This window comes from Gallinula chloropus (genome assembly GCF_964237585.1).
Source record: "Gallinula chloropus genome assembly, chromosome: 27".
NCBI lineage: Eukaryota > Metazoa > Chordata > Aves > Gruiformes > Rallidae > Gallinula > Gallinula chloropus.
Window position 1 is genome coordinate 6,476,954 of NC_140112.1, and position 10,938 is coordinate 6,487,891.

General features: G+C 54.9%; 1 protein-coding gene across 1 annotated transcript; it reads right to left on the reverse strand.

The window, feature by feature from the left end:
* Positions 1-7,191: 7,191 nt before the first annotated feature.
* Positions 7,192-10,722, reverse strand: LOC311201510 (green-sensitive opsin; the record flags this gene model as incomplete). The annotated part of the gene is made up of 5 exons (XM_084275901.1): positions 7,192-7,323; positions 7,518-7,757; positions 7,870-8,035; positions 8,505-8,673; positions 10,362-10,722. 5 exons carry the CDS (start codon positions 10,720-10,722, stop codon positions 7,192-7,194), a joined length of 1,068 nt encoding a protein of 355 aa, XP_084132027.1.
* Positions 10,723-10,938: the final 216 nt, after the last annotated feature.

Genomic DNA, 10,938 nt, shown 5'->3' on the forward strand with positions numbered 1-10,938 from the left:
GACACAGCGGTGCCCGCGGAGCCGCACTGATGCCAAGCGGCACCCGCGGGGGTCTGTGCTGCAGGGACATCCCCATCCTGCTGGAAATGGGGCAGATTGCCCTGTGCCTGAGGGCTGCAGCTTGCTCTGTGCAGCTTCTGTGTTTGCATGGGTCTCTGTGTGCCTGCTGCTGCTGGAGTGTTACTGAAGGCATTGAGGGTGTGAGTCAGGGGCACCCTTGCATCCTTCCCTGGTGGAAGGGAGGGGAGATAAAAGGACCTGGGGGCTCAGGGCACCCTGGGTTTGCAGGAAAAGGCTGCTTGGCTGCAGTGCTGCCAGGACACCGTCCCTGCCAGTCTGGCTTTGCCAGCTTTGGGCTCTTGTTGGTGCTGGGTGTGGTTGCTCCAGTGTGGGTGTGGGGTCTCCGTTTGCAGCTCCTACCTCAAGGATGCTTTTCCTTTGGGTCTCCTGCCTTCTGCAGGGCTGGCAGATGGGCGCTTCACCTTCCCTGAGACATCACAACTTCTGCCATTGGTGTTTCCCAGCAGGAGCCACCTGCATGGCTTCTGCTCCCAAGCAGAAAGGTGCTGCCTTGGGTGATGACTTCAGTGCTGATCACAGCACCAACAGCTTCTGTGGAGGCGTCTGCTCTGCCACTGAACCCTCCTGCTCCCTCTGCACCATCTTGGTGACGTTTTAAGCCTGGTATGTCCTTAATCCCTCCTTGGGTTAAATGCCAGGATGGTGGCTGGGACAAGCCCAGCAGCAGGTCCCTGGGGACTGCAGGAGCCCTCCTACCCTCAGGACCAGACAGAGTGTCCAAAGAGAGAACACGATCTGCTGCCACACATCCCCCTCCCCCCCTTCCTTAATTGATTTGCCTCCCTGTGTGATGCTGCAAAGCTGCAGACAGACCCCAGAGAAGGGTTTTCTCCCCTCCTGTGCTGCCCTCAGCCCTTTGCAGCCCCCCTGGCTTGGTCCTGCTGTCTATTCCCCTTAGAAATGAGGATTTCAGTCCCTCACGTCTGCCTGGCAGGCAGCAAGGCACCAAGTGAGCGGGAAGGAGCCTGCAGCAGCCAGCCGGAGAGCGCCGGGAGAAAGCACTGGGTAATAGAGGTATTTATTAAAGGAGAGAGGAAATTTATATGCTGTTCCTGCTTCTTCAGCTCTCAGTCATTGCCAAGGGGAGAGGAGGAGTGGGCAGCTCGCACAGGAAATAGCCAGAAGTCTGTTTTCTGCCCATTTGTCAGTCTGATGAACAAGAAAAATATAGGCGGTCTTGATGAAGGAGGAATAAAGAGTCTGGAGGAGGCTGGTGTGTGTCTCTCCGTGGCTGTTCACAGCCACCAGCAGCCCTGGGATTACGGGGAAGCTGCCCTGGATCCATCCCCAGTCTTGGTGATAGTGAGTGGGTGGGAGGGCAGGGGGTGAGGAGGGGGTGCCTGGGGTGGGGAGGAGAGAAAGGGGGTTGGGGGAGAGCCCTGGTGAGGGGGTAGGAATGGTCTCAGTGTCCAGAGCCATCACTGCAATCCACACATCTCCCCTTAGCAACCTCCCCCTCTGCCTGATAGCTTATCCAAAGCGCTTGGCATCTGCCAGGGAAGAGCACTAGGGAGTAAAAAACCCACCAAGTATTAAGTGCTAATAATTCCCTACTTTTATTTGCAGTTATCCACCTACATGAGAGAGGCTGGGTTTCTGCTGACACTTTCTTGCTGGGAATTGAGCGCTGCCTGAGTCATCCATCCAGGGCCATTTGTTCATAAAAGTAAGGAATTGCTGTTTGAGTCTCTTTGCTGCTGCTAACCTGACACAGGCAGCGGAGGTGGGTTGGGAGAGCCTTGGCACAGGCTGGGGATGTCTGTGCTGGGAAGTGGCATGAACGTGGGAGCTCTGCACCCTCCTGGGGTGTGCAAACACTGCCTTGGGTCTCCCTGGGTTCAGCCCGGCTGAGGAGAGGCTGCTGGCTGTGCAATGTGTCCCTGCCATGTCTCCTGGCACTGGCAGGGGGAAATCTTGGCCTGTCCCAAGCTCTAACCCTGGCAGCTTTTCCCCCAAGAAGTGGCTTCTTCCCATGGTACTGAGGTCTGTGCACCCTGGAGAGGGGCTGGGGTGGGAACTGAAACTCTCCCAGCCCTCTCAGTGTGATGACACAGAGAGAAGGGGCAAATTCTTTAGTCTTCCTGTTTCTGGAGTTGCTGGCGTGGCCAGACAAGGAGGTGCTGTTCCTCTGGCAGAGACCAATAGACAGAGCCAGACCCTCTGGCACCCTGGCACTGCCTCTGTGCTCAGACCTGACAAACGTGTCCCAGGAGAAACCCCAGTGAGCAACGTCCCTTCCTGAAGGGCATCAGCCCTGGGGCAGGAGAGCCCTATGGCACTGCTCCATCCCAGGACCCCATCCCAAACCTTGCACCCCACACCTGCTCCAGGGGGTTTGGGCAGGATCTGGGTCTGTGCCCTGCAGCCGCAGGGGACTGGCACAGCCCCCACAGGGCACGGACTGAAGAACAGCCCCTTGCTGAGCTCTCTCTCCTCGTCCCCAGGGGTGCCTCCAAATTAGGGATGTTATTAAGTACAAGCTGCTTCTCCCCTGACTGCTGCTTGCACAAACGATAACTGATTTAAAATGAATTGAGCCAATTACTGCAGTTTCCCTAAAACAGATGACGGCAACACTCGGGTAAGGAGGAGCAATCCCAGCTGCAGCAGGGAGAAGGCTTAGACACTGAAATGCCCTTTGGGCCTGAATTTCCAGCTGTCTCTGTTTCCTGGTGAAGCCTGGCTGCCTTTCCTCGATGGCGTGTGAATCCAGGCAGTGGCAGCCAGGGGCTGCTGAGCACCCTCAGCCCAGCGGCGCTGGAGACAGGTACCTGCTCTGTGTGTGATGAATGAAGGATGCTGGAGCGAGCCTTGCTGATGGCAAGCCAGTGGTGCTGGGGAATATTGATGTATTTGGGGAAAAGTGGAAAGAAGTAACTCCTATGTGATTTATTTTTTTTCAAGGGTGAGATCTTGGGGTTGGGTTTGGGGATCTCCCGGTTCCTCACCGGGGATTTCCCATGTGGGAAAGGTGGGGGGTGGCTGAGGGCTGCTGGTGGGTTCTTCCTGCCCCAGGCTATTCACCCAGGTGGTTGGTTCGTGGGTATGCCAAGCTGGGTGGCTGTGCCCACATCCCATCTGCACGTGAAGTTCATCAAATTTTAAAGAACAAATAATTGTCACTGGACGTCTTGTCCTTGTAGTATGAGGAGCTTTAGTGAAAGGGAAGCGTAATGAAGATGGATTAAAGCTTAACTGTGGGAAAATGAGTTAAGGAATCTTGAAATCAGGTTCCCATTTGTCTGCCTCCCCAAACCATGGGAAATATTGATTTACTGGCACCAGCAGCAGCCACAGTGTGTCACGGTCCCAGCAGACAGGGTGAGGAGTGACGTGTTCCCCAGCGCTCGGGATGGGGACAGGCCTCATCCTGCACTGCTCAGCACACTCAGCTCACCACCAGGTCCACCACAAGAAAGAGGCTGGGCATCACTTCCTCATGCCAAGGGTTGCAAGTGGCTCATGCCCAAGCTTTGCATTGCTGAGGGTGGTGGGACTGAGCTGGAGCTCTTCCCTGTGCCCATCATGCTCCCCACTTTGGCCACAAACCCCCACCCAGCCCTGGGTTTCCCTCTGCTGGGAGATGCCCCTGGATGGGAACACCCCTTTGATGCAGCCCACACAAAAGCCTTCACAATCGAGACCAGATGAGCTGTTGCAAAATCAATTAGTGATAAAACCCTGTGGGCGAAGCACACAATTGTATCATTTTATTATGTTGCCATCTGAGCAGTAAAAATACATAGATATACACATATAAAACAATCTGAAGCACCAGGTCAGAAAGCCAGGCTCCTGCTGCTTCTCTCTTAATCCTCTATTAAGTGATACATCTTCTGATTGCTTTTGCCAGCTCTCTAAATTTAATAACTGGACTAAGCATCTTCTCCTATTGTTCGCATATAAATAAGTGCTGGATCAATGAAGGACATCTTTAAAAGCCCCTGGATTTGAAAAACGAGAGGAGCGTGGCCTGGCAGGAAGCTGCAGGGGAATTTTCACTTCACACCTCCAAAAAACAGCGTTTAAAACAAGGAGGGAGTGGGACAAAGGAAAGGAAAAACCCTTTCCATCAGCTGCTCTTGGCTAGGGAAAGGGGGAATTGATGAGGTTTCAGTTTTTGGATGGGGATGGCTCAGCTGCTGCGCTGACCAAACTGCCTGGGTTTAGGGAAAACAGTGCTGCAGCTTGGATGCTTTAATTTTTTTGTAGGTATTTTGGCCAAGGAGAGACCAGCTCCTGCTGCAGGGCCAAGGAGAGACCAGTGTCACCAGCTCCTGCTGCAGGGCCAGGGAGAGACCAGTGTCACCAGCTCCTGCTGTGGGGCCACCTCGGATGGAGAGGGTCTGGGGCAGAGTGGAGGGCTTGCTCTCTCAGCATGGGGTTATCTTTTGATCCCCTTCTGCAGCCCCAATCCCATAAAGCATCTCCTCCTTCGCATTGTGGATGGTTTTGAGCTGCCTGCACCTCTGAGCATCACCAGCCACGCTCAGCATCCCGCACGGACACAGCCTGTCTGGGCAGCGCCCACCTGGAGAAGGCTCCTGGCTGCTCCAAGGAGGTAAAACTGGGGGTAATTCCTTCCATCGAGCAGCTCTGGGGTAGCTGGGTGCTCTGCAGTCTCCTCTGGTGCTCTCTCCTCCTGTGTGGTGTTGCAGGCAGGGGACACATCTGGGGAAGCAGCTGGATGCAGAGCACAGGTGGGGGTGGCCAGAAGGCATCGCTACCAGCATCTGCTGCTGCCCAGCGAGCTGTGGGGCCAGAGCTCCATCCATCCCTCTCCTTCCCATGGGAAATTCAACTGCAAAACCCTCATCCCATCCCATGGCCATCCCTGTTTAGGGGTCATGGGTGGCTGGTTCTTCCCCTCTTTGGGATCTGCTGCATCATTGGGGATTCTCGTAGCATCGCTGCCCGGCAGCAGAAGCTGAGCAGCCCTCGCCTCTAACTGCAGCATTTATTAAAAGGAAAGAAAAGGAAGGAAAAATCCAGGGAAACACCCAGCCAGGCGCCGTGCTCTGCTCAGGGGTGGGTGGTTATGGAGGGTTGTGTTCCTGTAATATATCGCACTCAGCAGTCCAGGGGGTGAGATAAGCGATGCCGAGGAGCCTCCTGCGCGCGCGGCGTGTTCAATCACTCGCTGTAAAAAAGGCCCCGGTGCCTCGGCTCCTCTGCCTCCCTGAACAAAAGGAAATGGGCTTGTTGCTTTGTAGGCGAAGGGAAGGAGGCTCTGGAGACCTGCGGAGAGCGGGCCATGAATTATTCAGTGTGGCTGTCTGAGTGATGCTGAGACCTGCCCCTGCGGTAACCCCAGCACCGGGCCCTGGGCAGGAGCCCTGAATTTGGATGGGTGGAGGCAGGAGGATGCCCAGGGGGCTGGGAGCTGTGTCCTTTTCCCCCACCCTTCCTCGGCGCCTGGCCACAGTGGCTTAGAGCAAAAGGTGGTTTCTATTCCTGCATCCCCGTCCCAGGGCTTGCTGCTGGTGTTGGATGCTTTGGACCAAAAAAGAAGAGGAGGAAAAATGCCTGTGAGAGGGGGCACGTGTGTGCTGAGAGGGGAGGGGGGCAGAGGAAGAAAGCCCCGGCAGCGAAGGCTCTGGGGACTGCTCTCCAGCCAGCTCGGTAACGAATTCACTGACACAGGGAACAATTTTTCCCTGACTCTGCCAATTCCTTAACGACGCTGACTCCAAGGGCCCCGCAGGGAGGGGAACTTGAACTCTGCAAAAAGCTCTCTGCTGAAGCTTTATTTAAGGCTACGTGGGGGATGCTTAAATATTAAAGGACGAGAAGGGGAAAAAAAAGAGGGAGGAAAAAAAAGGAGCGAGCTTGGTGGCAGGCTGGGCAGTGAGGCTGTGGTGCAAGCAGGGGCACCGGCTGCGCTCTCTGTGCCACTCTTTGCCTCTAAACCCCTCTATACCCCAGCAAATGGGGCTGTCATCTTGCCAGGGTGACCCACAGGTCCCCTTTCCCATGGTGTTTTACATCTCCAAGAGCAGCATCGTGATTTTCTCAGCTGGGCACCAGCATCTCGTTGCCACAGCCCAAGAGAGAAAGGACAAGGACTGAGCATCTGTATTTTTCTCTGCGCTGCTTCTGTTTATTTCTTTTTTTTTTCTTTTTAATCCCTACTTCTTGACTGTAGGTGTCCTTGAGCTGACACAATATTATTTATTTATAAAATATGTACAGGAAAGCGCTCGGGTACCGGTCCCACCCTCCAAGGTTGGCCGTGCGTGTCCAGCCGGCAGGAACGGAGGTGAAAGATGGTTTCTCTGCCTCGAAATCAGGAGGAGGAGGAAGGAAAGGACAGAGAAAGATAGAGACTTCAGAGTATGTGAGCAAATATTTACAGGTTTCAAGACAAAAAATATATATATATATCTACAGTGTTGTCTTGGGGATACAGGGAGTTGGGCTTGAAGCTCAGCCCGCTCCTGGCTCCATTTGTTATATTGATTTATAGAGACTATGGGTATCGATTTCCATCGGCTCTGCGGGCAGCGGGGTGCACAGCTCCAGGGAGCTCCAGGCTCGGGTGCTGGCAAGGGGCAGCTGGGACCATTCTGGCCACGGGTTTGTGGATCTGGGGTTTCTGCAGTGGTGTTTTGCTGGTGGGATTTTTTTTTGCAAATGAGGGCCAAATTCTTCTGTGCCACTCCCCTGAGTGCCAGGAAAGGGGGTGCTGAGCAGGGAGCACATTTTGGAGTGGTGGGGAGGAAATCATTGAATTTGGGGGTTTTCCACTGGCTGCTGCTCTTTTAATGTGGTGTGAACAGGGTGGGGCAGGGGGCTGCTGGTGCGTGGGGCAGAGAGGGGCAGTGCCCAAAAGCTGAGTGGCTCCTGGGGAGCTGGGATGAGCTGGGATCCCCTGCCAGGGGCTGTGTGAGTGTGGAAGAGCTCAGCATGCTGTGTTTGCAGCTGTGGGTGTAGGGGTGTCCTGGGGCCGGGGGGGTTGTGTGTCGGGGGAGCTACCGTGGTGTGTGCACAGCTCATTTCTCATGCAGGGGAGGGGGTGGGCGCACAAGGGAGCGACTGTGAAGTTGGACCGTGGGTGTCTGTCTCGGTACCCGAGCTCGGCGTGTTGCCCCAGTTCAAACTGTCCATGGTCTATGCAGGTGACACTTGGCTGGAGGAGACGGAGGAGACCTCGGTCTTGCTCTGAGATACAGCAGAGGAGACGTCTTCATCCCCAAAGGGGTTCTTGCCGCAGCAGATCGTGGTGATCATGCAGTTGCGGAACTGAAGGAGGGAGAGAAATGGAGAACGGTGGCACCGGTGGGGACGTGCTGAGAGCCCCTGACAGCCCCCGAGCTTGCTGCTCCCATGGGCTGAGAGGCAATCACTTCTGGGAGGAGCAAGGTGCCTGCAGTGCCCCTGGGTGTGATGGTAAGCCATGGGCAGGGGCTCACCCTTCACGACAAGGGGGATCTCACCTGTTTGTTCATGAGGACGTAGATGATGGGGTTGTAGAGGGAGGAGCTCTTGGAGAAGAAGGCAGGCACTGACATGAGCGTGGCAGTGAAGTCTGCTCCCTTGTTGGTGAAGATCCAGAATGCCACCACGGCGTAGGGCGTCCAGGCCAGCATGAACCCCAGCACCATGAGGATCACCATCCGCGTCACCTCCTTCTCGGCCTTCTGGGTTGTAGCCGACTCCTGCTGCTGGGCAGCTGCCTGCAGGCAAGGGGGGTGAAATGAGGGGCACCCTGCAGCTTTCCATCCCTGAACCACCTCCCCTCTGCCTGAGCTGCCCACCCTGTCCCTGTTCATCCCCTCCTGTCGTTACCTCTCGGACTTTGCAGATGAGGCGCCCGTAGGAGAAGAAAATGACCACGACTGGGATGATGAAGTGGATGACAAACATGTAGAGGACGTAGGACTCGTTGTGGTAGTCTGGGTTGTGGGTGTAGTAGTCGGGGCCACAGGAACACTGCATCCCCTCCGGCATGTATCTGCCAGTGAGAAAGGTTAGGATCTTCTCCAGGACCCTCCCTGGGGATAACAGGAAGGGGTCAGCCTCAGGACGGAACTCCCCAAGGGTGGGGGCAGTGCTGGTGGGGCAGCACATCAGCAAGGCCAGGTTTGCCTCCCCAGAGCAGCCTTGCCTGCTGGCCTGGTCATCCAAATGCTCTTTATTGTCTCTGGAGAGAAACATGGACCCCTCATGGCATCAGTGATGCGAGCTGTGCCAGTTTCTCTGCAGAGCATAAAGGGAGCACTGAGGGCTATTGGAGCTGGAGCTGCTGAGCCTGTGGTTAGGGGATGCTGAGCCATCGTAAGATCAACAGCTGAGCTCCTGTTTCTATTCTGACTCGCCCATTTCCTCCCCTCAGCTGGAGCCCAGGGAGTTTCATGTCCTCTCCCATCCCGACGGGGTGTTTGCACAGAGCTGGGGCTGCTGCTGAGCATCCTTGGACTCACCTGGACCAGCCGAAGAGGGGTGGAGCAGCACAGGAAAAGGCCATTATCCAGGTAAAAGCGATGCCCATCATGGCGTGGGTCGCGGAGAAGCGGAAGTTCCCCATGGGTTTGCAGACGACGATGTAGCGCTCAATGGCCAAGACAACCAGGGACCACAGGGCGACTTGGCCTGTGGGAAGGAGAGAAAGAGGGAGCGTGTGGTGGTTTATAAGAGCACTGCTGGCCTTGATCTTCCCTTCGTGGTCTTGTGGTTGCAGCAAAGAACAGAGGGGATGGAGGCACTGGGGATCAGTGTGGGATACCCAGAATCCTGCTTGACTAACTGAGAATCTCCCAGTGCCAAAGGTCTGGGAGCAGAGTGCCTGTGCCAGCAGGATGCTGGTGGTGGAGGAGGGGGATCAGGGTGGTTTGTGATCATTTAAAAATCAAGGGGGGGGATGAGTTCCACCTAGGGGAGAGGAAGGGAAATTTCTGGCAGAGATACCAGCTGCATCCAAACCTGTTGATGCCTTTAAATGTGTATTTCCTGAATCTTCAGCTAGTGCTGGATCAGGGGGGTGTTTGGAGGGAGGCTGTGTGGGTGGGCACGCATGCACACATATTTATAAGGGATAATTAAACTTCAGGGGATTGGGAGCGTCGAGCCGGTGCTGTAAGCCTGCTAATGCCCCCAGCTGAGATAATCTGCTGATAACTACACCCTGTGTGAGGATTCACTGGGGACCTGCTGCTCACACAGCAACTGCTTCCCATCAGACTTCCTTCCCTGCAAGCAGGAACCGCCCTGGTCACTCCTAGGTGCAAACATCCGCAGGGCAAGCACTGCTTGCTAATTAAAACATGGAGCTTCTGACCCTGAGCCCAAGCCCATCCTTGGCTGGGATCTGGATGTTGCTTTTGCCTGGCAGAATATCCATAGTTTTCTTTTTATTTCCCCCTTTTTCCCCACTTTTTTTTCCCCCCAGATCAGCATCACTGCAGGAAATTGCCCCATTTAGGGAGGAAAAGAGAAGCCTCGGGTCCTTGCAGTGGGTCTCTGCAGCGAGGATTGGCGGGTGTCAGATGCATCACGAGGTGCCGTGTGGGCCCAGCTGGCTGCGTGGGCACCGGGTGCCACATGAATTCAGCGCTGTGCATGGGGCTTTCTGTGGGGTGAAGTGTTAGCAGCTCCCATGTCCCTGAGAAATGAAATAAGGAAGCTCCCAAGGGCACCCAGATCGGCTGTAACTGGGACAAGAGCCGGGAAGCTGCTGCAGAGCCTGGGCCTGGTTTCTTTAGCTCTGTGCCAATCTGAATGCTCCTTCCCCTCTGCAGTTCTGGAGAAGAGCTGCCATGTCTTCCTCTCACTCCTAGATAAGCTGTGACCCTGCTCCTTGTCTCTCCCTCTCTGTGCCTGCTCCCCTTCTGTGGGATCCCTCTCTCAAGGGACATCTCTCCCCCTCCTTCCCCAAAGTGTCCCATGTACTTCACCTCTTCCTAAGAAGAGGCTTTTGGGAAAGATGCCTGACATGGATTCAGGACATGATGCGGTCATCCCCAACAGGTCTCTGATAGCTGTGAGCCCCCCCCACACACCTAATTGGAGCATGGCCAGATGGTCCCAGGCTTGATGCTGTAAAAGTAGATCCCTTCCTGGGGATCACTTCCCCCTGGTGCCCAGCCAGACATGAGATGAGCACTCCTTGCTATTGAGATCCAACCCACATAAGTCTCTGGTTTTATCCCATCAGCGGAGTTGGATGACTTTCTGCATAGGAGAGATGCTGTGGGCATGGCAGCTATCCTGATGTGGAGTAGAATTGGGCTCCTAAAGCCCCGAAGAAGCAAGATCCAAGCCCCCAGCCCCACAGCCCTTACCTCCCAGCGTAGCAAAGAAGCCCTCCACGGCACAGCCGGTGGGTCCGAAGACGAAGTAGCCATTCCAGGCAGTGTAGAAGGTGACCGTGAAGCCAAAGCAAGCCATGAAGAGGTCAGCCACCGCCAGGTTCACCAAGATGTAGTTGAGCGGCTGCCGGAGCTTCTTGTGTTTGAAGGTGACCAGGAGGGTGAGGAGGTTGATGGGCAAACCGGTGGAGATGAGGAAGAAGATGTAGCAGCACACGATGCGGTATTTCCAGGGCTCGGCTAGGTAGTACTGGGGGTACTCGAAGGGGCTTCGCACCAGCCCCGTCTTGTTGGACATAGGCACATAAAAATTGATACCTTCTGTCCCATTCATACTGCCAATGTTATGGCAGCTGCTCTTGGCTTTTAAGGTTGGGTTTGGGGTGGTTTTAAAAATAAATTATCAGGTTTTCTAATTAATTTTGCTTCAACCCAAATTAAATAAAAAAATAGGAAGCTCCACCCCCCAGAACGTGGCAAAAATACCCAAGGGAAAGCTCCCCCCTCCAAAAAAATGAATGAATGAATAATATCAGCAGTGAATTCTGAG